The sequence below is a fragment of the Calypte anna genome, chromosome 10 (genome assembly GCF_003957555.1).
Source record: "Calypte anna isolate BGI_N300 chromosome 10, bCalAnn1_v1.p, whole genome shotgun sequence".
Taxonomy (NCBI): domain Eukaryota; kingdom Metazoa; phylum Chordata; class Aves; order Apodiformes; family Trochilidae; genus Calypte; species Calypte anna.
Window position 1 is genome coordinate 13,923,088 of NC_044256.1, and position 27,550 is coordinate 13,950,637.

Below are 27,550 nucleotides of genomic sequence, written 5' to 3' on the forward strand. Positions count from 1 at the left end.
CCTGCACCCGGCCCACACAAACACCTCCTTTTCCCCCAAAACACAACACTGACCAAATGCCCGTTCTGATTTCACTCTCTTTATTATTTATCATTCTTTCAAAATAGGATATGTTCAAAAATATAAATAGGTGCAGGGAACACTGGTGCCCCGCACGGTCCCCTGGAAAGAGCATGTTGTCTTGAGATGGGTGCTGTGCTGCGGGGGGGTGGGGTGGTGGGGAAGCAGAGAGGGGCTGCAGCCCCCAGTCTCAGCATCCCCTCACCCCCCTCCTCCTGCAGCTTCTTTCCACTGCAGCCCCCCTGGCCCTCCCCACCTGGCCCGACACGCTGCAGCAATAGGAGGGTTCTGGAAAAAAACAAAAACAAAACCAAAACCCCAAAAGGTGCTGTTCACCCTGGAGATTAAATAACAGAAATAATTACATTGTTCGTGGATAAAATCAGGAAAAAAAATAATAATCTTTATTATTTAACTTAACCCCCTGCCCTCTGCAAACCCGCCCCCCTCCCTGTCCCCAAAGGCACAAAGATAATTGGAACCGGATGGTTAGTAAAAATGCTGAGATCTAATTTGCTTTGCTTTGGTGCTTGGAAAAAAAACATTAATTTTTCTTTTATATATATACACAAAGGTGGGTTTGTCTTTAATATATTTTTTTTCCTTATATGACAAAAAAGCAACAACAAGAAGAAGAAATCGACTCTGTTAATATAACTGTTCCGTTAAAAATATCTCTCTCTTTCCCCCTCGGTCTCTCTCGCCCCGCTCTAATGGGTGGGTCTGTGCGCGGCTCTGCCGCTGGGTCTCGACCGGCTCCTGGGGCTCCTCTTGTATAGACTGCGCTGGTAGCTGGAGGCTGCGGGAGAGGGAGGAGAAGAAAAGGCACCTTGTTAAGCAGGAGCTGGGACAGAGACGCTGCTTGTCCCGCGCTGGCTGTCCTGGCCCCTGGCTCCCTGGAAAAATACGGGCGGCCGCAGGCAGCGCTGCCCGGCGGGTGGCTGTGTGTGCCCCGGCGCCAGGCTGCTCGCTCGCACACAATCGCCCCTTCTCTCGTCACTGCAGCTGGCGTTTGCTTCACCCAGGAGTCAAGGCGCCCAGTTCCTCCAGAGAGCCTGGGCAGGAGCACTCTCTGTGGATGATGAGCCCATCACTTCCTATCCGGGGGGGAGGAATGGGGGCCGCTTCCCCAGCTCCCCTACCAGTCCTTCCCCAATCCCCTGGGATAGGGAAAAAAACCCATCTGGCTGTCAGGGACAAGGTTTCTGCCCGTCTTTGCTTCCTGGAAGCTAGCACTGTTCCATCGCGATAGTTGCAGGAGGGTTTTGCTGGGAACAGCCTGGGTCTCTTGGTTGCTGATGGCCTGGGCCGGGAGCAGCCTGCAGAGCTCTCCGGCTCCGGCTCCGGCAGAGCCAAGGGAGACAGCGCCTTGGTTCACATCATGGGGCTGCCCTCAGGCATCTCGTCAGTCCCTCCTCCTTCCATCTCCTCCCTGGGGCGGAGGTTTGTCCCTTAAGCCCGAATCAATTTTTCCCTGCCTCTGGGACTGTTGCTTTAGCTGGAATTGCCCAGATGGACCAGAACCTGGCAAGAAGGCCACTGGACTAATGAATGCAGTTTGGCCAACGCCAATGAAATAATGGGAAAGTCCAGTCAAGTGGGGATGGGACAGGGGTGTAGACAGGCCTGGGAGTGGGCTGGGACACCAGTGGGAGATGGCTGACTGCCGTCAGCTGGAAGCCTGACAGAAGGGTCAGGAGCCCAGCCCTGTCCCTTGGCTTAGCTCTGCTGCAGGGCTCCTGTCTGCTCCCAAGGCAGGGGGATGATGGGGAGGGCTTGGGGAGGGGGACACACCATAGCTCCCTGCTGTAATTCTGTGTCTGCAAGTGGTGCCAAACCTCACCCTTTCAGAAACTGTTTCTTTTTCTTTCCTTTCTTTAAGTAGCCTGGGTCCTTGGTAATCTCCTTGTTGCCTTTTCCTGGTTCTGGAGCTTCCCCTGACCTACCTATGTGGAGGAATGGTCCAAGCTGCCCTCCAGCCATCCTCCACGTTCCACACGTGCCCAGAAGATGCCAGCTCCCACGTCCCCATCAGGGGGTGAGCTTTCAGCAAGTCAAGACACCATGATGTCCTCTTCTGCCTAGCCTGGGGCTGACCTGCACCCCAAGGTGATGCCCCCCTTGTCCCCAGCTCTTTCTCTCACTGCAGGGGTGCATCAGCCCTAACCTGAGGGTGAGGGGTTTGAAGGGCACCCGAACCCAAGACATACGGTTTGTGCAGGATATCCGTGGCTCCTCCCACTGCCCACTGGGCTGGCACCGAATCGTGGGCACGTGGCGCTGGATGTAGCCTTGGCTGCACTGGTACCGGACCAAGGAGTTGATTTCATAGCGGTCCTTCTTTCGGCCAAAGGTCCTGGCATTCTCCACCACAGGAGGGTCCCCACAGGCCACTGCAGGAGGTGGGCAGAGATATGGAGTGCTTGAGGGGTCCTGCCTGGCTGAGCATCAGTCAGCTCACACCCAGGCAGCTCCTGCCTGCCCGGCAGGCTGGGCACACCCAGTCTCATCACTCTGCTTCTCCTGCATCCCATCCTCTGGGATCTCTAAGTGCTGGAGAGAAGGAGTGATTGAAGGTGACTGCTTGAAAGGTGGCCACTTGCGGGGTGCACAGAGGCAGCTGTGCCCACAGCCATCCTTGCCTAACCCTAGGATGCCATGGGAGTGATGCCCTCCACCTGCTATTGCCCCCTTGGTATAACATCTCTGATCTAGAAGGTGTCTGGGTCCCATCTGGGCAGGTGCCATCACCTGAGGCTGCTGGGCTTTATTGCTATGTCCACAGAGACGTGTTTTGTTTCCATTGTTGTGAGGGAAGAATAAGGAGGAAATGCAAAAAAGGGACAGTTGGTTAAAAAGTTGATAAAACTTCAGATCTCTTTGAGTATGCCTAGGTTCACAAACTTTAGGGGCAGAGGGACATGAAAATTCTGTGATGGACCTTAGAATTAATCAGATGTCTGCCTCAGGGCTCTGTCCCCGCCTCCTGGAGAAGCAGCAAGAGGCGGGCATTGCAATGGCCACTTGTATCCATGGGAGGGCACAGAGCTGCTGTGTTGGAGAGAAGGCTCTGCACGGGGACATGAAAAACTGGCCCTGACCCCAGCCCCGCAGCCACTGCCTGAGACCCCCAACTTTGCCAGCAAGGGGGCAGGGTGCTGACCTGTTCCTTTCTTGCAGGTGAAAGGGAGGTGATAGTTGCAGGGGACATCGTTCCATTCGCCTTGCTCGTGCCAGATCATCACGACGCAGTCCTCGCCCGCAGCAAAGAAGTTATCGGGCTGGTTGGGTCGCCAGTTCTCGAATTGCTGCCAAGAGAAAAAAAGCCCTTCACCTGAGGCTGAGCCCTCCTTGTTCCTACTTACTTCCACCACCATCTTGTCCAGGAGCTTGCCTGACCAGCTTTGGTACAGGCTTGGAAAAACCATGAGCCCTAAAAAGTTTAGGGATGCCTCCACTCAACACCCAACCCAAGCACTCAAAACAGCTCATGGGGCTCTTCCCACCCAACAGGAATCTCCTTTCCTGTTGGAGGGATGCCTGCCCACTCCAGAGGCTGCTGGCTTACCAGGGAGTGACCATCAGACCAGCGGAAGTCGTTCTCCACAGCTCTATCACTGAGGCCAATCCACTGATAATCCTGTGCGTGGCCTGGAAGAGAGGAGAGAAGAGTGTTACAGTTCCCCTACACCTTGTTGGAAGTGTTTCATTGCCATCTCAGCTGCCTCTGGCCCTGGAGACTCAGGGTCATTTGGCTCCTTCTCCATTACCAGCCCTTGAAGTAATTTCTTCCCTACTTTGTGCTTGTCTGTCTCCCTTCCCACTCAGCATGGAGCCACCTACACTGAGATTGTGAACACCTTGTGAAGCCTCATCAGCAACATGGTAAGAGCAAAGATCTGCCCTAGCCAAGACAGGGCCCTCTTCTCTCTCATGTCTGGACAGTTCCTCCTCTCCCCCACAAGGGTGAGACCTTGTTAGGAAATAGCTGAGCACTAGTGGGGGAAATTTTTAAAATATTTTATTTTTTTACCATAATTTCAGATAAATCCACCCACAGACACAGAATCCAGCAGGTGGACCCCTGCCTAACCTCAAGCTGCCCTCAGCACTCACTGTTCACAAATTCTTGCTCCTCTGGGGTGATGATACTGCTCAAATGGGCTTGATGTTGTTGGCATCTGTTCTCTGCATCCATCCAAGTCTCCCTGTCTTCAAAGTGCCTGTAGCAGTTGCCCTGGAACTTGGTCCAGCCTTCGTCACAGTTTTGCAGATCTGAAACACACAAAGGAGGGATGAAGGAGTTGGTGTGTGGGTCTGGAAGCCTTCCAACTCACCTCTTAGCAGCTCATGCTCTCGTGGCATAGGACAACACATGGTCACTTCCACTAAAAATCAGACCCTGATACTTGCCTGTCAGAAAACCCAGGAAAAATGACCAGAAGGCATTCAAGACACACGCAGAGAGGGGAGCCTGTGTTGAAGACCCAGTAATGCAGTTACTTGACCGGTGCTACTAGAAAACTTGACCAATATAAACTTATTCCTGAGTAATTCAATCCCTGTCTCATGTTCATGGACTGTTCTTGAGGAACTGACCAAGAAAGAGACCCACTCTTTGCACTTGTGCTGTCCTGCAGAGTTTTCTTGCTTTGGGAAGAAACTCCAAAACTTGAATCTAGATGCTCAGAATTAACACATATGTATCAAAGAGAAAAGAGGGGAGGAGAGAGCAGGTTTAAGTGGTCGCATTGCTTGATGTGGTTCTGGGGCTGTGACAAACTTACCAAGGGTGGAAGAAAAGAGACAGAGGTGGGAACTTACCATGGTAAAGAGAGAAAATGAAATCTCAAGGAAAATCTTGGAAGCTACTAGAGAAGTACCTAAATTTCTCAGCTTTTCAGAATATCTTTTACCATCTGAGAAACACTGAAGGGTTGAACCCATTAATAATAATAAAAAAAAAACCAAACCCCAAAACCAACAAAAAACCATGGATGAGGGAGATAAAAAGGTAAGTGAAGAAACCACTAGAAAAGACCTCCAGGATCTCCCATGCAACACCACACAGTTTCTCCGTGTGACCAAAGGAAACAGAAAATGAAATGTGTTTGGCCTCAGCCTTTCAGCTCCCCAGTATACCCTCCTTTCTCAGGCACTTGGAGTGGTGGGCTTTCATGAATCCTCATACCTTTCTCCCTTTCCAGTATGGTTTTCTGTACTCAGTTTCTTTCTTCTGCTGTCACCTCCAATCACACTAATTCCTCCTAATCCACCTTTCTGGTGTTTCCCTATCTGGAGACTGCAAACACTTCATAGGTGTTGGTAATCAGCTGAAGCACTGAAAAAAATGTTTTCTGCCTTCTTCAACAGATCAAATGGATTATCTGGAAGTAGCTGAAGCTCCAAGGATTCTTGGTCTTTGCAGGCAGATTGCTTGCACAAGGTGAGCAGAGAATACCCTCCATCTTTTCAGATTTAAGACTTTTTTCCAGCAGCTTGAGTGCCACCCCTTGTCATCACAGCCTGAGGATGGCACAGACCCTCAGCAGGACATTTCCTAGGATAAAGGCCACTCTTTCCTGCATAGCTGTCACTTACGGGGAAATAGGGCAGCAATAATTTTAGAAAAGAGTGACAAAAAGCTTGTTCCCTGGTGGGGACATGGTTGTGGTGACATGAAGGGGTGGCTGTGTGCACAGGTGGCAGAGCTCACCTACAGTGTTCTGCTCTTCTTGGAGACCAATAGATGTTACAGAACAGGACATTTCCTCATGGGAATCATGCAGATTTACATTCACCACCAAAGATGGGACACTGGCTTCCTCTTGCATCTCCCAGGCTGTGGGCCCAGGTGTAAAAGATGAATATAAATCATAAAAGAGAGGATCTCTGGCTTGTAACAAAAAAGGCCTTAAGTGTGTGCAGGATAGAAAGTTTCTTGTTCTATTACAAGGATCTTCAACAATGGGTAGGAGAGGTGGGGAGATCAGAGGCTGATTAGGTGACACTAGGAAAGTGATGTTAAGGCCCAATGATCTTGAGCTCTTTTCTTATGGTCTTGTCCATATGATTGGAAGTAGAAAGAGAGATGCAGAGAAAGGGGAGAAGAAAATCCAATATACACCATCATTACTTGTGCCAAAAGTGAAGAAGACACTGCAGACTTTTTCCTCTTTTGTCTGAGCAAGGCAGGACAGCTTCCCCTCACCTAAGCTGATAAAAGTTTGGGCTTTCATCAGCTTTAAGAAAAAAAAAACAACCCTTTTTTTCTTCCCTTGCACAAACAAAAAGAAATATTAGTGCAGGTCAGAGTACCTAATTCTGATGGGAAAATAGGTCACTTCACATTTTCTCAAAGATACACATTCCCTGCTGATTTTAGCACAGGAAACCATGTTGAAGAGGTGACAAAAATGTCATGCTGTGTCAAATCGGTGGGGATTCCTGGAGTGAGTGAGGCTTCTCTCAGCTGCATCTTCACAGAGAGAAACACAATAATTTTGCATGGCTCAGTTGAAGCATCCTTCCATGAAATTCTAGTCTAGCAGAGAAAGTTCGCCTGGGGTGAAGATGTACTCAGAAGTTTCCCACTTTTACAGATGAACAGGAAGACTCTTGGCCCAAAGAGGCAGTGAATTCTGCGATCAACACTGTTACAATCTGTATGGATCTTCAGTGGAGAAACTTAAAAAAGAGAAAACTGAAGGAGACACCAGAAGCTCCTGATTGGGAATTTTAGAGGACATGATGCTGTGATGAGCAAAGTAGCAAAAACACATAAGCAAAAGTCTCAAAACTTTTCCCTACTGTATTTTAAGCTGCTGTTAGAGGTTAGCTCGCTGAGATGAGGGCAGGACTGATAGAAGCACCTGGGATCAGCTTATTTTTTTGGGGGGTAGGGTGGGAAGGAGGTAGTGCAGCAGTTAGTAAGATTAGCTGAAGCCAGGTTGGCCGTACCGATCTCACACAGGTCCCCTCCGTAGCTGGGAAGGCAAAAGCATTTGAAAGAGTCGATGCCATCAACGCAGGTAGCTCCATTCAGACAGGGGCTTGGGTGGCACTCATCAGTGTCTGCAAGAAATCAAGGGCTTCCATTAGGGCTCTGGGCAGACAACTCCGCCAACTTGTTCCCTTGCTTGTTGAAGAGGGGACATCAGTTGTTTTGGGGGAATTTTGGGAGTTTCTAGGATCTTATTCTAAAACATACTGCCACTGCTGCTGCTGGAAGAATGAAGGAGAGAGACCCAACCCACACTACAAGGGAGACATCAGTTTTCTTTCACTTGCTGGGTGAGCACCACCCTGAAGATATCTGGACAAGCTCAGCAAGATGTGTCCAATACACAGCACTCAGTGGCTTTGACAGCTGTGATAACTCCCTGGTCTGCTGCCTCTGATGTGTCTGTGTCTCCATCAGCTGCATGGCTATGAGGAAGGATGTGGAGCTCTCATAGGTGATGGAAACATCCTGAAATAGATCTCTGTCTCCTAACTAGAATTCCTGGGGACAGTGCTCACTACTAGTTTCTTCCTAACCATAGTTTAGATGAAGTTCCAGAGGCAAGAAATCTTGCTGAAGATGAAGAGAGTGCAGAGAATAAATGAAGTGGGTACAAAGGTGGGTACAGAGACCCTCAACCTTTTTTCTTTAAGGATCTTAGGCCTGACTGCAGGTGTCTCTTCCTTGGTGAAGAATACTGGAGTGCAATGACATTTTCTCCAAACCTGCCTAAGTATGCTCTCTCTTGCTTGTGATGGGGCTGGAAGGTGCTCTATGTCTTTTCCAGCTGTGGAATCCTACTGGTGGAGGAGGTTGCTCTTAGTTTCCCACCTAGAAAAGCTCTTAAGATTCTTTCTGCTTTTCAGGAGGTGAACAGAGAAGTTGGTATGGGAAGAGTTTGGCCTCCAACTCTCCAGTATTTCACAATTTGCTAATTAGCACTAGCATGGGTACTAAATACACCATTTGGTAGCACTTCCATGCCCTGTCATTTTGGGGCAGAGAGAAGGAAGCATCAATGCTCTGAAAAAAGCCATAGGAAGCCAGTTTTTATCTATATATAGTATAATTTAGCTTGTGCTGGAAGTAAAAACTCTTCTCCCAGTATCTCTCCAGACTGAGTCTTAATCTCACTTATTCAGCCTTGGAATCAGAAGAACCATTCAGAATGGAAAGATTTCAGAGATGTTCAATTCAGAAATACAGAGGAAGACTGAGGAGGAAAGTGGGAGCACATCCATGCAGGTTAAGATAAATGATGCCTGGTTAGATCCTCATGCTAGACAAGGTTTCTCTCTTTCCCCCCCAGAGGAAATGTAAGGCTTTAGAAGCACTGGCTAATAATACTCCATGCTCTTCTTGTGGAGGAGAGGGGTTAGTGAGGAAACATTCAAAGATGACAAACATTCTGGCTATGGAAATACCAGAGCAGAGCAGCAACTCTCTAGGGTCTGTATTTATCTTCTGCTTGGGGTATATTTGGTTGGATAAAATGTCTCTGCAGAACCGTGGCCCAGCTGCTCAATGTCCCCAGGCACATGAGAGCAGATGTGTGTTAGACCCCAGGGGGCTTTCTAGCCACTCAGTGGCCAATGGCTGATATGTCAAGAGTTGACATGTTCTGCATCGTGCCTAAGAGATGGAGAAAATTCTTTCTGACCTTGGATGGTAAAGGGGTTGGTGCTTTGGAGCATGAAGATCATTGTCTTTACTCTAGGTTGTATCCCTGCGAGCAATGCAGTTATTCCTCAGATGGCTGATGAGCTGCTTACTCCAGTTTTGCTGTTTTCCTCTGAGAGAGGGATTGTCTTTCCTCTGGATTACCCTTCTAAACACTCATGAATGCTTTCTGGATTTCTTTGTTCACTGCAACATGAAGAGAACTGGAGATCCTGTTTCCTTGACACTAGTACTTTCCAGAACAAAATGAGGGTCCAGAGTCTAACAGAAGTGAAGAACTGAATTTGGCTATTGCTTATTGGTCACCCTTGAAATCCCTAGTAGGTAGAGAGCCTAAATGAAAATGAGGTATCCTGAGGGATGATTACAGCTCTAGAAGACCCTTGTGCTCCCCAGCAGCAGTGACAGCAGGAGGTCAGGTTGATTCCAGTGGTCTTCTGCTGGCCAAGAAAGGAAAGGCTCTCCTTTGTCCATTAGGGTCCATGAAGTGGAAAACACCATGCAGAAGTGGAAGCAAAGCACATATGAGGGATAAAGCAGGACATTTAGCAGGGAATAATGAGTCTTCAACTGTGTTGAGCCACGTGAACTAAAACTTGGCATGTCCAGGATCTCTTCTGAGATGCAGTTGTGTTCCAGTCCCTGTTGTTGGAGGAGGAGGGAGCAGACACACATGTGCAAAGTCATTGCCACAGATTTCCAGCTGGAAAATAACACTGGAGCAGAATTTCCTTTTACAGATCTTGATATAATATGACTGCACATATTATATATGCTGTAAAAACAATTTTCTGCATATAATATATATGTTATATATTGCTCCATACATATACATATATATTTTTTATATGACATAGACAAAGGTTGTGTACTTGTAGGTAGTGTTGGAAAAACAGACAATAAATACATGTGAGAGACAGACAGGTAGATTCTTTTTTTCCCAGAAGCGTGCTGCAAACACCTGAAAAGAGATGTTTTAAATCAGAAATATCAAACTTCCCCTTCTGTTGGGGCAGTGAGTCTATTCCATCTGGATGTAGAATAACCTCACCAAGCTGACACCAGGAATCTCAAACATAGCAGCCATGTTGCAGGAAGCATTACTTGATTCTGGTCCTCTTAGAAAATCTAGGTCTTGGAAATCTTTTCAAAAATCAAGTTATCATTGGTAAAACTGGCAGTGATGCTGGCTCTGGAAACCCTGACAAGCTGGTTTGTGAGTGTTTCTAGAATGCTGTATCAGAACCATAGGATTTACAGGAGGTGAGAATTCCAGTAAAAAACCGAAAAAACCAAACCAACCCAACCAAAAAAAAAACCCAGATAAAAACCCCAAAACTACAAAATACAACACAAACAACACATGACATCTAGCACTCAACACTTGACTATTTTCTTCATAACCTTTTGCACACCATAAACGTGCCGGTGAGGTTACTAAATCAATCACTCTGCACCTCTCCATGCAGCTGAAAAGCCTGAGGCATGCAAGGTGTGCCAGCTCTGCTCAGCCTGGAACCAGCCCCCCCCTTTCACAGCATGGCTGCCAGCATCACCCAAGGATCTTGTGCAGACCTGAGCTATTTACTTGCTTGGGTGAGCAGTCATTCAGCTTTGTTTTGAGAAGCAGCTCAAGCGCTTATCAACTGACAAGAAGACAAAGCTACTGCTACTATTGCCCAGTGCTAACAAAGGACAGGGATGTGGCAGGGGATCAAGAACAGAGGCAGCCCCTGCTTTCAAAAAAAAAAACGTCAGGGGATAAAATAACTTAAGGTGCCAGGAATAGGAAGCCCATTTAGAACACATTAGTAACTCACTTCTTGAGGATAATGCAAAATAACCAGCTCTATCAAAGATGATTTGAACTGCAGTGAATGTTGCCCAGAAGTTGCAAAAAAATGGTTCAGATCTATTGTCACAGCAGTTTCTATTTTTAGCTATTAGCAGGACCAAGGCCTAAATTTTTTTTTTTTTTTTTTAACATAAAATGATGAAAGCAAAATGTCGAGGGTAAACAGGGTCTTGTATCTGGAAGATGTAAGCTGTTGGCTGGAGGAACCAAGGGGAGTTCCACAGCTACAATGCAAACTTTGAAATTTTTCACCATTTTCTTCCTAAGGTTTCTTTTACTTTGCCAGATATATACCATGTTTAGTCAGAACTGTTTTCATTTGGTACAGCTAAACTCAACATAAGCATTGTCTCTGAAAACAATTTGTTGTCCTGGATCATGGAAATTGGAAAGAGAAATCCTTTGGAAATGAAAGAGAAATAACTTGGTCCTGGTTTTGCTCAGACAGCAAATGGCACAAAAAGTGAACACACAGTGTCCGTGGTGGGTAGGAAATGCTTTTAGAATCCTTCGTCCCAGGCTGAGACAATACTAGAAACATTGCTAACACTCTTCAAAACAATACAGTCTGTGCCTTTTTTCTCTGTGGTAGCCTGTATGGAAGATGGGCAAGAATACCCATTAAACAAGGTCAGCTTTGTGCTTAAAACATCTACTGAGGAAAAGCAGCTTGTGAAGGGAGAGATGCTGTCACCCAAATCCTGGACAAACTGTGTGGTTTTCCTGAAGTTGTGACTAAGCAGCTTAGGTTTTAGCATTTAAAGACCTGTTTTGCTTTTGCAAAGAGGAAAAGGTAAAACCTAAAGGCAAGGCATTTTCAGAATGACCTGTTGTGCCCCTTGAGTTTTCTTTACAGGCCTTGTAAATGTAATTATCCAAACAGGGAAGCAAGAGACCAGCTAGATAATTATCTTATAGAGACTGAAGAAAAAAAAAATTATGGATGTGCAAATTAACTTTGCTTTCCAAAGGCTGCCAGGAAGTTGGAACTGCTGATCTGCTAGCTCAGCCAGTGAAGAACAACTTTGGAGCCATCATAGGGTGATTTCTACAAGGAAAGATTAGGAGCTGAGTTATCTCACATTTTAAGTAAATGCTGGTATCAAACATACCATAAGCTAGTGACTTACAATGAGCAATAAAGTCATTAAAATAATTAATTACAATAATTAAACCAAAACTTCCATGCAGAAGGGGCGGATACTGGTATAGCCTTGAAAAGCTGTATTCATCTAGAGAACAGCAAGTTTCCAGGAGACTCTGTTGATCTGCTGCGACCTTCAATCTGTCCAGCACTCCTATAGAAGGAGAGCTCAGGAATTTGGATATCTGAGCCCCCAAAATATTATATGTAGAAGTAAACTGACATGTAAATAACACCAGGACTGCAGGCTGCCTCCTCAGAAAAAGGTTTTAATTAAGCTAATAAATGTCTGATGCAAAATATCACCCTCTCCAGGAGACATCAAATCATATGGTCAGCCACAAATTGTCTGTGCTTGTCTCTCAATCAGGGCAGGCACTTTCAACTCTGCCTTGAGAACATACTCTTCATTCCACAGTTGGGGAAACTTTATGATCAGGCGAATGTTTTCTGGACTTTTTTCTCCTGATTTGATCTTCTCTGGACTTCTCATCAGAGTTTTACCCCTCAGACTTCCAGGGCATGAAGAATGAGGAAAGTCCATCAAGGTTCTAACTTTCATCTCTATCAGGGCCATAGGCAGTAGACTTCATGAACTCATTTTACCAGAAACAAGAGAAACTTAAGATAAACAACTGCCACTTCAGCACATTTCTCTTTTTTTCCCCTTGAGTGAAGTTTTTAAGTCAGTGACTGGTTAAGAGTGCTCCAAACCACAGTCTTTGACTTAAGTGCCGGTATGCTTTATTTCAGCTAATAATTATTCATCTTCAAATGTTACCAGAAGCAAAAAGACCCACTGAGTTGGCAAAACTCTGGATGAAGAAGCCAAGCCTATGGACAATTCTCCAAGTCTGATAGGTTCTTGTCCTTGCAGAAGAATCAAAATGCTAAGTAAAGCCCCCTGCATGCATAGCCTTCAATTTGTTTAAATACTAAAAAATACTGGCACTCCAAGTGTTAATCTTCAGCCTCCTCATGCTTCTGGCTCGGGCTTTTAGAGAGAAGTAGAAGCTACAGCAGAGCAGAAAAAAAGTCATTCTTTGTCAATCATCCCACAGAAAAGACTGCTTGATTGAACTGGAACCTTTCAGCAAGAGGGCAGGAGCCACGTGTCTCCTTGCTCCTCACCCTAAGATCCCCTGCAATCTGAGGTAGCTTTACCCTTGCTTTAATGTTAGACAAAATTAATTGCACTTAATGGACATCCAACAAGCTCTGAGCACAGCACAAGGCAGAGATATTGGAGATGATCTTTTTGCAGGAGCTAAATTTCAAGACTGGGAAGCTTCAGGTATAAAGGCAGACACAGCAAGGGAAAAGCATTTTGAGTTCCAGACTGGTTCTTCCCTGTAGACTTCCCATGTTCACAGTCTCCAGAGAAATGTAAAATGTAATGACTCAAAAAAAGAAATATTTTCCTTTTTCTTCTCCTTCTCCTTTTTCCTTTTCTTTTTCTTTTTGTTCTTTCTTTTCTTCTTTTTCTTTCTCTTCTTATTTTTCTTTTCTTTTTGTTTTTCTTTTACTTTTTCCTTTTCTTTTTCTTTTTCCTTTTCTTCTTCTCTTTGTCATCACTATGCTCTAATTCTTTGGAAGAAGGTCATATTCTTGCAAATTCATGGTCAACTCACTTTCCCACCGCTTGGATGAGCTTCCTTCAGAGCCTGATCAGGACTGCATTTAACCCTATAGGGACACTGTAGTAAAGAAGCTTGCCAATAAAAAGAAAAGTTTTAGTCTAGAATACCTTCCCTGGTAAGAACACCAGCCATGCACGTGTACTCAACCCATCTCTAGTTTATAAAGAGTCTACAATTAAACTTCATGCAGTCATCTCTTACCTCTCCCTGTCACCTGCTAAGAAACCCCAGCTGCTACATCATCATCTCTGTGACTCACAAATACACAACGTCTTCCAATTTCAGAACATTTTTCAAGTTTCTTCACACATAAGCTGCTGAACACATGGTTTTCTTTCAAAATACTTCACAAGAATGTTGGCTAACAAAAGCTCTGAAGAATCTGGCCAATCGCCTTGTGGGTAATTTATAAAAAGAAAAAGCAGTGAAATAAAACCATACTTTGGGGCCAATATTGTTATTTTATTTTATTTTCTGAGCTTTGCTGGCTAGTTTCCTTCCTTCCCCTCAGCTCTGCCTTCGCTGGCTTGCATTTTTGTCTCCAGGTTTGGACGTGGCAGTGGATATGACCCAAAAGCAGAGCCCATCAGGTGAGGAAGGAAGGTTTTTTAGGTGTGTACCTCCTGCAGCATCCTGCCAAGCCCTGGATACCAGGCTGGACCAGAACCACAGGAATAACCCTGCTGATGTGCCCTTGGCCTATTCCTGCAGCTGCTCAGCAGAGACAGACAGGACCTCCAGAGTGTTAGGAACAGGACTGAACAAAGGGTTGTGATTGCCTGTTTTCTCAGAGGGAAAGAACTGATGCAGAGAGAAATGCAGTGACTCATCTGAAACACTTTTGGGATGGAAACGAAATCAGAAGCCAGGCTGAGCTTCACAAAGCCTTGCACTTACAGTCCCTTCCTGAGCCCAGAGCTGCCTCTGCTGAATGGTGTAAATTAACCATAAAGAAGCAGTTCAGGAAGTATTGGGAGAAAGGGGTGGAATTGATCGTGCTTTTGCTAGAAGGAACTGAGAAAATCTCTTTGCACGTACATTTTGTTCCATATATAAGCCAGATGTCCTACATGAATGTGTGGCCCATTGAGAACTGAGCATATGGAGGACTTTCATACACAGGCATTGATGGTTTTGAAATAGAGCCCATTCCCAGGACTCTGCTCCTGATTATAGCAAAGTGAAATCAAGCCATGTCCAGGGATGTCAGGGGACATCCTGTGTTCCTGGGACTCTGCTCCTCCCTTGACCAAAAAGCAGCCACCAGCAAGCACAACAGTGTCCTATCTCATTCTCTTCTCATTGCAGTATCCTAATGCCTCCACAGCACATGAACACTGCTAGGAAGATTTTTTTCAGAAGGCCAGTAGAGTGTTTTCACCATAAATGGTTATTCAGATTTAAATATTGTGCCTATTTATATTTGGCAGCAAGGAGTCCTACCAAAGACAGAGCGCTAAAACACCAAGAAGGGGCAGGGGGCAAAGGAAGGGAATTTTTCAGGAGAGCTGACAAAAGGTAGCATCATCTCCCACATGTAGTCTGTTCCAGCTCCAGAGAGCAGCAGAAGACACAGACCAGTGGGCAATCACACTCTGTGCCAAGGGGGCAGTTTGCCCTTTGCAACCATTGTACTCAGCACAGATGATGCTGAGAGCAGAGGATTTTTATCTCCAGCTGATTGGCTTTACCTCTTACCCCTTGGCACTGCAAAGCTGCTGCTGGCCAGCCTCCTGTGCCTGAGAGAGTGGAATGAGACACTCAGGAATTAAGGCAGCGAGTCAATACATCACAAAAAGAGAACCAAAACAGGACAGAGCCTGTCTTATCCAACTTCTCAGCTGTATCCACTAGCCTGGGTGGATGTCGGGTGGAGTCGTCTTTGCTCTTGTTTCCATATGACAAAAAACATTTGCTGTTTTCTCTAGACTATAGTGATGGCAATTCCAGAGGGGGTGTGAATGCTCTTGAGCCTTCTACAGCTATATTCTGCCAGGAGCCTGGTCACAGCAGCTCTCAATGACCACAGAATACTCTTCCTCAAGAATATGCTCTTGAAAAATGCTGCCTCCACTTCTGACAGCACAGAGGTGGGAGCTGTGCAGCAGGGCAGGCCAGGCGTGCATTTCCTGCTGCTTCCCTTGAGCTGGTCCTCTCCTGCTCTCCCCAGGGGTAGTATTTGCCAAGGACAAGCAGGAGGGAAGTCTAAAAGGTTTCTCAGGATGTGGTTATGCTGGCTGGATAATTGCATTACCTGCCCAAACATAGACTACCATTTGTTAGGACGGAAGCTATTGAACATAACCTGTGGAAATCCCCATGTTTATGGCTTTCCACCACAGTAACGTTTTGCTCAAGACTGCTTCTGTGTTAATGTTAGCTGCTGTAGATTAAGCAAAATACAACAACTATGCCCCCTCCCTCCTTTTATCCCTCCCTTCTCCTCCACAGCCTGTTCCCTTTGAGAAGAAGACACAGTACCTTCTGTAGTGGGTCCTAATGCATCTATTGCTTCTTGTGAGTCTTGAGGCAGGGCAGCAGTAGTGGTGGCCAGCAGATGAGGATTGTCTAGAACAGCAGCTGTCTCCATCTCTTGTCCTGACACTGCAGGAGGGGAGGGCTCTATTTCGAGCTGAGCCTCTTCAGGGTGCCTGGGTTGCTGTGTTGGTTCAGTATCTGGAATACTGGTACTAATTACAATGTCTGGGACAAAGGTTTCCCCTGAAATTCCTGCAATTGGGTGTGTCACAGCTCCAGAGGTTGCATCAGGAATTTCCTTCTCCTCAGGAGCACCAGAGGGCTCGCCACTGGCCAAAGATGTGGCAGCTGTTTCGATGTTAGCAGCAGGCAATGCAGATGTTTCTCCACTGGTTTCATGGACTGTGGATGTTCCTATGCTGATCTCAGGAAATGCAGATGTTTCACCCCAGGCTTCTTGACTTGTGGATGTTTCTATTCTAATTTCAGGAAAGGCTGAGGTTTCCCCACTTACTTCTTGAACCGTGGATGTTTCTATGATAATTTCGGGATAAGCAGATGTTTCACCCCTGGCTTCTTGATGTGTTGGTATTTCAATTCTGATTTCAGGGAATGCAGATGTTTCTCCACTGATTTCATGGACTGTAGAAGTTTCTATGGTAATCTCAGGAAAGGCAGATGTTTCACCTCGGGTTTCTTGACTTGTAGATGTTTCTATTCTAATTTCAGGGAATGCAGAACTTTCCCCACTGATTTCGTGGACTGTAGAAGTTTCTATGCTGATTTCAGGAAAGGCAGATGTTTCTCCCCTGGCTTCTTGATTTGTGGATGTTTCTATTCTAATTTCAGGAAATGCAGAACTATCTCCACTAATTTCATGGACTGTTGAAGTTTCTATGCTGATTTCAGGAAAGGCAGGTGTTTCTCCACTGATTTCATGGACTGTGGATGTTTCTATGCTAATTTCCGGGTAGCCAGATGTTTCACCTCTGGCTTCTTGACTTGTGAATGTTTCTATTCTAATTTCAGGAAATGCAGAACTTTCCCCACTGATGTCTCGAATAGTGGAGGTTTCTATTCTAATTTCAGGAAATGCAGATGTTTCCCCACTGATTTCTTGCATTGTGGATGTTTCTGTGCTACCTTCAGGAAACACAGAGGTTTCCCCACTTCCTTCTTGAACTGTGGATGTTCCTATGCTGATTTCAGGATAGCCAGATGTTTCACCCCTGGCTTCTTGACTTGTAGATGTCTCTACTATAATTTCAGGAAATGCAGATGCTTCCCCACTGATTTCTTGAATTGTGGATGTTTCTATGCTGAATTCAGGAAAGGCAGATGTCTCCCCGCTGATTTCATGAATTGTGGAGGTTTCTACTCTACCTTCAGGAAATACAGATATTTCACCACTGGTTTCTGGAATTGTGGATGTTTCAATGCTGGTTTCAGGAAATGCAGATGTTTCACCACTGATATCATAAGCTGTTGATGTTTCTATACCACTTTCTAGCAATGTGGATGTTTCCCCATTTAGGTCACCAGATGCAGAGGCCTCACCACTTGTCCCAAAACTGTAGGGAAATGTGACAGCTGTTTCCCCACCCAGTTCCTGTGACACTGTTGGTCCTGTCACAACTTCTACTAAATCAGAAGTGACCAAAGTGACTTCTGGAAGCCCTGAGGCTTCCCCACTAGTATCAGTCACTGCTGAAGATTGTCCACTTAGATCTGTGGCTCCAGAAATGTCTCCACTTATGTATGGGATCCCAGATGGCTCTCCGCTGAAGTCTGCTGTTCCTGAAGGAAAACCACTACTCTCAAAAGCTCCAGAACCTTCTCCAGATAGTCCTCTGTCTCCAGAAGGAAATCCACTGATCTCTATCATCCCAGATGGCCCTTCTCCCACCTCTTGTGCACCTGATGTCTGTGTTACAACTTCTACCAAGGTGGTATCCACAAGGGAGACTGTGGGAAAGACAGAGCTGAGTCCACTTTCCTCTCCAGATTGTAGGCCACTGGTGACATCAACTCCAGAGACTTCTCCACTGCTCTCAATCACTCCACTGGGATATCCACTAATCTCTAGGATTCCAGAAACACTCCCACCAAAGTCTACTTGCCCAGAATGATGACCACTGATGTCTAAACTCCCAGATACCGTGCCTGATGTCTCTTCAGATCCTGAAGGCAATCCACTAATTTCCAAAATCTTTTTTGCTTCTGCTTCTGTAATTGAGGTGCTCGTTGTCACTTCCTGCAAATTGGTATCTACAAAAGTGATGCCCGAGGTCTCACCACTTCCATCAGTACCAGAAGTAAAGCCACTTATGTCCACCATGCCACTGACCTCATGAGTTCCCGATGGTTCTCCACTGACACCCAGTCCTGAGGGTAACCCACTGAGCTCAGGCTCTCCAGAGGGCTCCCCGATGGCCTCAGATCCTGAGGGTAACTCTTGGGCTCCACCACTGGTGTCCCACTCAGTGGGTGGGAACCCTGATAAATCTCCTTCCCCACTGACTCCAATGGATCCTTTTCCCTCCTCTCGCCGTTGTGATGCTGTTGTGACAACTTCCACCAACGTAGTATCCACAAGAGAGACAGTAGGAAAACCAGAGCTGAGTCTGCTTTCCTCTCCAGATGACACACCACTGGCTAGCTCGGTGCCAGAGATATCTCCACTAAATCCAGAAGGCAGCCCACTGCTTTCCACTCCAGATGGCATCCCACTAATATCTGGTATCCTTGAAGTAGACACCGTTATATCTTCCTCTACAGAAGGTAAGCCGCTGATGTCAACACTGCCAGAAGGCACCCCACTCAGGTCCCCTGAGGGTAGCCCACTTTCTCCAGGTAGTAAGCCACTGGCACCCGGGTGTCCTGATGGTAATCCACTTTCTCTGATCCCTGAGTGTTCTCCACTAAATTCAAAAACTCCAGAAGTCGGCTCTCCACTTGCATCTGGGGTTCCAGATACCCACCCTGATGCTGAAGATTCGCCACTGACATGATGTTCTCCAGACTCAGTCACCTGCCCTGACACTTCACTCACAGAAGCATTGGTAACTGTTTCCTCTGGTACTACTGTAGCTGGAGGAAAAGCAGATGGACTCACTGGAAAAAGAAAGAAGGAACAAAGAGCATGAGATAGGAAAATTATTTACTAAATTGCTCTAAATAAGCAATTAAAAATTTCCTGATTGACTTCACCTCCAAACTGTTACCTTTGGAATAAAGGCACAAAATCCTATGTGCTTAATTTGGTCTCTTCAAATCTGCTAATGAACATTTATCCTCTTCAATAATTGTAAATTATACATCTCTGAGAAACTGACAGAATATATAATCGTCTAACATAGGATGATGTCAGGAGTGACATCAGTTCCCAGGTGCCAAACTCAAGCTACTGCCTTCTCAGAGATAACGTGGAAGAGAAAATGTTTCATGCTGCTCTGGCCACATCACAGCTCTGCCTCCTCTGAGGTCTGTTTCTAATCTGCCTTCCCCATCTGAAGTACACAACAGGGAGCTATGGAGGTGCTCTGTGTGTTGGTCTGCAGGATAGCAGGATGGTTGGTCATTGCTTCAGTCCTAGAGAAAAGTTCTGCAATACACTCAGTGCAGCTCCTCCTGTGCCACCCGTGTGCACAGCCTCAGGCTTTGCTAATGTGGCAGTTATTGTATGGATTTAAAGGGAGTCCCCTTCAAAAAGAAAGCAACCCATTTATTCTGGGAGTGTCCCAATGCTACAACACCAGCCAAATGCAACTCAGAAGATGGAGAAGCTCCAACCCACCTGAGAGCAGTGACACATCAGTTGGAAAGACCTCTGTCCCCCAGGCTGTCTGATTCTCAGGTTGAGTAGCAAGCTCTGTCTCCATGGTCACCTCCTCCCCAGAGGGTACCCCCTCCACTCCAGGGATTACTTGTGTTGCAAACACATCTTCTTCAATGAACGAGGTGACCCCCTCCTCCTCTGCAGGTGGGAGAGCTGGAACAAAAAGGTATTGGTGGGAATTCCTGAAAATTCACAGTCCAAGATACTGGTGAAACGCTTCGCCCAAACCACCACCCTGTCCTTTTTCCCAGGGAGACCGGTCCGTGTGCCCTGCAAGGGGTGGGAAGGTACCTCTGAAGCAGAAGGCGTGGTGCCGGGACAGCGGGTCAGGAAAACCGGTCTGGTTGTAGTGCTGGTAGATGGTCCTAACGCCAGGCGCATCCCCTCCGCAGGCAGGACGGGGGCGCACGATGGGATAGCGGAGGCTGCCGTCAGCCAACCAGCCAGCATAGCATCTGTCCAGCCCCTGCTTCCAGGCAGCGTGGAGTTGGCCAGCTGAGGCCAGCGTGGCGTTTTGGGTCTCACAGTATTGCTGAGCTTCTGGGAAGGTGAACTGCTCTGGCTGGGTTGCGAAGAACACCTCGCCTGAGGGATGGGAGAGAAAACAGACAGGTGTGAGTCCCTGCATCCCACCCCCCTCATGGATGTGGTGGTGGGAAGCAGAGTTTTTCTCCATAGCTGTGCCCAGAGGAGCGGGGAGAACATACCCTTGAGCCTGTCGATGTAGCAGTACACATCGTAGGTCTCTGAGGCCGGGCGCATGCCGTACGTCCGCACACCTGGGGTGTTCTCTTTGTCTCCTACACAGTTATTTCGGGGATTCACAATGGGATACCTACCAAAAGAAGACAGGAGGTAACCCAAGGTCAACCTTATGTACTCTGGTCTGAAGAACCTCAGTGTACTTGGGAGCAGGACACAAACGACCATCAGAGGTGCTCAGAGCTCCCAGTGTGACTTGGAAATAAACTTGCTGCAGCATGGGGTACAATGAATACAAACCTCCCTCCACTTTTCCTACATGTCAGGGGAGCTTACCACTAAAGGAGGTATGCACAGGTTAGGACAGAGGTGGGACAGGTTGAAAAGAACATGTCTATTGGCCAATAGATACCATGGCCTGGAAACATCCTTATGTCAGGAGAACTTTAAATGCTGATGAGCAGAGCAGCAGGGCAGAACAAAGTAAAGCCTCTACTTCATGGCTAAAGTAGTAATTTTCAGAGTTGTCTTTCCCAAGACAATGTAGTTTTACCTGACTGTCTGGTCCCGCAGCCAGCCAGCATCACACTGGTCAAAGCCAGCCTCATAGGCAGCCTGGAGCTGTTCAGGAGTGGCAATAACTGCGTTGTTCTCCAGACAGGCCTGCTGGGCTTGGACAAAGGAGAAGGCGTATCTGCTGGTGGCGGCACGGTAGTGAAACACCACACCTGGGGGAAGAGAAGCCATGGTGAGACAGTAGATATGGGACCCCCCTGCACTGAGATGCATGATGAGAAAGGGTCTTCCCAACCAGTGTCTGACAAACCTACTTTGATGGAGATGCCTCATTCATTGGCCTCCACTGCCACTGAAGGTGATGTTCTGGGGATCTCTTTAGCCCTCCTCCAGGATCTTCCTACCTTATCTTTCCCCTTTCCTGGAGCTACATACACATGGAAGTGCAGTGTGTGACCATGGCTGCCCCAAGCATCAGCCAGCTGAACCCTTTTCAGCACATGATAGGGTGGCCCACAACCTCCTCCTCACCCCTTGTTTTCTACACCTCCAGGGACCTGGATGTCCTTTGTGACAGTAGCAGCTCAGGCTGTTTTCAACTAAATGGTTACTTCTAGGAGAAAATGATCTTCAGGCTTCACTGATTCCTTATGACTTACCCGTGGGAGAGATGGGCTGCCTGGGGAGGAGACCAACACCAGGGGCTGCTGTCACTGGCACGAGCTGATCTTCTGCTGTGAATATTGAGGTGGATTCTAGTCCTGGTGTGGCAGTCACCCTCATGGCCTCTTCCACTGAGCTCACCTCTGCCATTTCAGTGGTGATGGCAGTGCCTAAGGCTATGGTGGTAACTGCTTCAGATACAGTCCAAACCCCTGTGACATCTCCCCTGGTCACGTTCTCCTCCTCTGGGGTCCCTGTCTCTACTGTGACACCGGTGGTGAAGAGATCAGGCAGGGGGGTCAAGTCCTCATAGAGCTCGGTGGTGGCTGGGGTGATCTCAATGGGCTCCAGGGTGGCAATGCTGCCACGGGCCTCCTCCTCTGTGGCATTGCGTGGCAGGGACAGCTCCACTTCTGTCTGGGTGACAGTCTGGACTGTGAAGGCACTGCCTGGCTCGCTTCCCGTCTCGTCGAAGAATTGCTCTGGGACCAGATCCATGTCATCCCCTACACCAGGAGACAAAGCAGCGGTCAGAGAGGACACAGCCAACCTAGGAGCGTGTTCTCCACTACTAGAGGAGAAGCTGGGTGTTTGCTGGCTCTGGGGCGAGCACGGAAATCATGACGCTCTTGTAAAACAAATTGTTTTCTTTCCCCCACCGTGGCTCTGTACAACATCCCAGGGCGTGCTCAGGAGCCACCACATGCTCCACAGCTGGTTCGGCAGAGAGGACTCTCCCTGCTCTCCCAGCTCTGCTTCCCGGGAACACCTTGCCCATATCCAAGTCTGCACTGACCTCTAGTGCCTGCTGTAAGGAACTTAAGGTGGACGGAGGAAAGTAGAGAAAATTGGATCAACCTCCACAGCAGGTCTGAGCCATAGGACGAAGTCAACTGGAGCCTCACGCTCAGTGCATGGAGTCTCACCAGGATCACTGTGTCTTTCTGCTCTGCCCAGGCAAGGACTTAAGAGCTCATCACAAACCCCATCACCAGCACACCAAAAGCAGCCAATTGCAGAACCAAATACATTCAAATAACGCCAATCTTTCCCCTCCCAAATCACTTTTCTGCTCCAGTCACATCCCTAGTTGAAGGAGAACATGCATGATGTGCCACTCAGCAGGTCAGCCTGCTCAGGATGATGGTTTAAAGAACAGCATGAATCAGAACTGGGCAGGTGAGGGAGGGAGGAGAAATCTTGGCTATGTATCGAGGCAGATCTCAGCTGGGGAGGGAGAAATAATGAGACACTGTCAGGCTTTTCCCCTAGTACTGCCTTCCCTGCTCTATTTATTTCCAATTCCATTTTTCTGCCAGTCCACTCTAGCCAGTACCACTCAGACCTCAAGGGATTCAGAGAATTATAGATACTCAGACAAGGACTGACTGTACTCAGCAGTTTCAGATGCACACCCTGAGGTAACCAGAAGGCTATGGCTTGGTGGACCAGACTTTGGCTTGGATAACTCCAAGGGGTATGGGAGATTTTATAGGTCCTTCCGATTGTGTGTGAATATGGGCACAGTAAGTCTGTATCAAAGGGGTTTCAAAACATATTTTAAAATATTTTTCTTTGTTTTGTGAAGCTTGCAATCCTATTTGACTGTTAATCTGGTTGCTCTGGATAGATATACAACTCTGCTTTTACCCCTTCTTGCTGCAGGGAGGAGAGTGCAGTTGAAAGAAAGGGGAATTCAATGGGATGATCTTGATTTCCTATGTGCAATTTTCCTTCATTTATGATTTTTGGAGACTGCTGCAGTGTCTGATTTACCCCAGCCTGTAAATTCAAGCACACATCTGTACCACATCACAGCACTGTATACATCTTTAAGGCCAGATGTGTTCTCTTTTTCCTTCTCTTCTATCTCCAGCATTCAAAGTCTTGCCCATGAAGCACCTGAGCTTTTTTCAGTGTCTCCTGGAGACCTACCAAAGTTGGAAGATGTGGAAGGACTGGAGACAAGAGGGCTGCATTACACCATCTTCTCAGAGCCCCCCTGCTACACGTCAGGCACCTGTGAACTTTCTCTATCTGCTTCCTACCTGAACTAAGTAATTTACCAAACCTCTTTCCACAAAAATAAAAATAAAATAAAGAAGCAAGGGGTTGGCTCTGGCCAGGGAGCTCCTGCTTGCTGAGGTGTTGGGTCCCATTGCTTAGTCCCACAGCCCCATGCACTCACCACTGTAGCAGATGGCATCGTAGCGAGAGTCGGGGTGTGGGTACCCCGTCTGGTTGACATACAGGTAGACTGTCCTCACACCCACCAGGTTCCCCCCACAGTTGGGCCGTGCCCTGGAGATGGGGTAGCGGACGCTGCGATCAGCCAGCCAGCCCGCACTGCACATGTCCATGCCATCCTTCCAAGCCAGGTACAGCTCTCCTGTGGTGGCCAAACGGGCTCCCAAACTGCGGCATTTGTCAAAAGCTTCTTGGAAGGTGAACTTCTCAGGGGAGGTGGCATAGAAGACTTTACCTGCAATTGCACCAGGCATTAGCACAGGAATTAGCTGTGGAGTTTAATCTCTGTTCCCTTTCTTTCTCCATCCCACTCCCGAGAGTCTGGATGAGATGAAAAGTCCTGTGTACAGCTGAACTGCAACCCCATGTTGGTGACTGTCTATAGACACCAGGAGGAAGGGGGTCCTGCAGACTGAATACAGACTGGAGCACAACATACCAAACCAACTGTAGCCAAAGGGCATGAGGAAGACACAGGACAAATCTGATGTGCTGAAAATTTTTGTAGGTCCCTGGCATAAGCATGAAGGATACCTCCTAATTTCACAGTCTCACGTGAATGGCCACAGACAGGCAGGATAGCATGGCCTCTGGTGGAGGTGAGACTGACCCCACCCTCTGTTGTCATTTGACATTAAAATCAGCCAAGGTGTAACAAAGGGACTGTAGAGAACATCTGGCCTTGCTGGGAGATGTGTTTTTCCATCTTTAATCTGTCGTGTCCGGTCTAGGCATGATCAGCATTGACTGCTTCTGCATCTAGAAACAATAAAACCCCCAAATCACCTTGCATTTGCTCTGCATAGCAGTAAACATCATAGGTTTCATCTGGCTCACGGACACCATAGGTCCTCACTCCTGGAAATTCATCCTTGTCACCATAGCAGCGCTCCCGTGGCCAGTGGATGGGATACCTGGGGGAGAGAGGAGGTGTGAGGGGGGGGCTGGGCCCTGGAATCCCCAGAGAGGCTTGGAGGGAGATGCTGAGTGCTGCACAGTGTGATTCGTTATGGCTTCTCCTGGATTATGGGGATGGGGAAAGATGGTCTGGCATCCTGCCTCCGATGGTCTCTGGGAGCATGAGCCAAAACCACCAGGCCAAGGTGCCTCCTCTGTGGGGGATGCACAGCTCACTGTGCTTGAGCCAGACTGTGCACCTTGGCATAGCATCTACTTTGTTCAGGGAGGAGGAAGGATCAGGATTAAGCCATTGCCCATTCAGCTGTCACCACCCTCATTTCCTACTCTCAATTCCCTCCTGAGAAAGAAAGGCTTGCAACCCACCGCCCTCTCTCTGCACACCAGCTATGACAATAACTGCAATTTAGCAACTGCTTCTCAGCCATTTTCAGTCAGTGGCTTCATCACTGAAGTCCTTTCCTAATGGCCCCACTGTGGCTTTCCTTTCTCCAGCACCATCCATTACCTGACAGTCTGGTCAGCCAGCCAGCCAGCATCACACTGCTCATACCCATCCTCATAGGCAGCCTGCAGCTGCTCAGGAGTAGCAATGACAGCACTGTTCTGGATACAGGCCTGCTTTGCCTTCTCAAAGTTCAAGGTGTACCTTGTAGAGATAGCTCTGTAGTGGAATACGATGCCTGGAAAACACAATGGCCATTGCTCACACATCTGTGATTTAGTAGAACTGTCTAAATGATTACCTATATTTCAGCTTCTCAAGCCAAGAGTCAATTGATGGGCTCCATTGCCAGGACCTTGTGGAGCATGAGGGTGACTTAGGACAGTGACTGCCCTCCCATGGTGTTGCAACAATCTCATGGTGTATTAAAAGCCAATACTTATGTGTACACTGGGAGGAAAGCCACGGCCTGAGCTGCTTCACCATCAGAAGGACTCAATATGTTCTGACACAGCTTTGTGCAGTGTTTTAAACACATGGTTCAGGAAACAGTCAGTGGGGCAAAGCAGGGACCATGCTGATGTGCAGGTTTCAAAGCTGCCACCTGCTAGGGTGTACACAAAGGTGTAGAGTGTCACCCACCATAAAAACACTCAAGAAAAAAAAAAAAGAGAGAAACACACTTCAGATCTCCAGATCTGCTGCAAACATATCTAAATCATTTTTTTAAATGATCTTTAAAAAGTGTAGCTATCAGTGTGCTCCAGTCTGGCATGAGCAGTCTGTAGGTCAAGTGGAAAATTCCCCAAGAGGCAATGAGAGGCTTCCCATCCTCCAGTGCCAGTGCATGCAACCAGCAGAGATCTGCTGGTTAACTGTTGGAGTGTAAGCTGTCTCTCAGGCCCACACTGAGAACAAAAACCAAGGTAAAGAATTGCAGGAATCTTTTGTTATTTAATCTACTTATTATTAGGATGAGCTTTGCATGACAATGGGGAAAGTTTTTCTAGAACAGCCCAATTCTCCATCTGAGGGCATCCCATCTCCTAAAATGTTTGGAAGAAATAGAAGGTCTTAAAAGAGCCCTGATTCATCTTCTCCCCACTGAGCCAGTATATCCAGTGTCACCTCCTGCCAAGGACTTCATCTTGCTGTCTCTGTAACTCACCTTCTGCCAAAAGAGTCATTTTATTGCCATATATTCTGCCATGAGTCATTTTCCTGGTTTGTTTAGTCTGCTCCTAGCCTGCTGTAACACATGCCTGGCCCATGACTTCTGCTCACCTGCCAAGGGCCTTATCTGTAACTTGACCTGCAGGGTTGATGCCTATGTGGAGAGCAGCACCTTCTCTGCTCTCATAAAATTTAACCTCTTGTCTGGCCATGCCAGGCAGTAAGATCTTCAGAGGAAAGAGCAAGGGCAGGATCTCACCTTTCACCAGGACCTCTATTGTGTCCTTCCTGTCCTCAATCCCGTACATCACTTCACAGCGGTAAATTCCAGTGTGGTTGGATCTCAGAGCCTTGATTTCCAAAGTGGCATCAGTGGGGATGGAGGGGTAATTGGGCAAAGAGATGGCCTCCCTGTACTCTGCATTGAGCCGGATTTTCCCACCGGTGGCCACTAGCAAGACAACTTCTGTCCCATTTGAGAGTTTGCTCCATTTGATCCGTGGGGTCAGCAGAGCACTGGTGTCCTCTTCCTCTGGGATGTTGAAGTAGCAGGGGATGTTCAGGGAGCTTCCCAGGATGACCCGCAGGGGAGACTGCTCAGGTATCTTCACTTCCAGGCTGTCACTACTGTCTGCCAGTTCCCAAAAAAAGAAAAGTTATTATCAATTCTTGTGTTTAATGAACAATTTCCAGTGCTTCCATATGGTCCAGTGTCTCTGCTTTGCAAATCTGTACCCACATATTCAAACATACCCTTTTTGGTCTAGTCTGCTGAAAAAAACTTGCAGAAAGGGACGTTGTAACCATGACCCTCGTGCCATAACTGGTCTTGGGGTTTGGACCAGTGCTGGATGTGGGAATGGAGAGAGCAAAGGGTTCTGCTGAAGCGTAGCTGCTGCCCATGATAGGAGATGACTCCTGGTAAGGTTTAAAAAGCTGAACACTGAAATTTCCTTGTTTTTCCCAGAAATTTGCCTTTCCCTGGAGCTACCTCCCTGTTCCCCAAGCACAAATAAAGAAGCCCTGTGTGTACATGGAGCAGATCTTGGGTAAACTTATTTCTGGCAGCTGCCTGATCTCAGGGACAGGACCACAATCCTGCACCTCAGGGCACGTACCTGAGAGCTCCACAGAGATGGCTGCGGTGATGGCTCGCAAACACACAAACACTAATAGTAAAGTGGTCAT

At 47.3% G+C, this 27,550-nt stretch overlaps 1 protein-coding gene across 1 annotated transcript; it reads right to left on the reverse strand.

Moving 5' to 3' along the window:
* Nucleotides 1–770: 770 nt before the first annotated feature.
* ACAN (aggrecan) lies at nt 771–27,550 on the reverse strand. The gene is made up of 18 exons (XM_008491964.2): nt 27,481–27,550; nt 26,622–26,993; nt 25,253–25,427; nt 24,613–24,740; nt 23,768–24,061; nt 21,576–22,085; nt 20,954–21,128; nt 20,406–20,533; nt 19,990–20,283; nt 19,657–19,851; nt 17,291–18,974; nt 15,864–17,170; nt 7,021–7,134; nt 4,177–4,335; nt 3,629–3,711; nt 3,224–3,368; nt 2,271–2,453; nt 771–859 (listed from the first exon to the last, which is right to left on the reverse strand). The coding sequence occupies exons 1-18, from the start codon at nt 27,548–27,550 to the stop codon at nt 771–773; spliced, it is 6,105 nt and encodes a 2,034-aa protein (XP_008490186.2).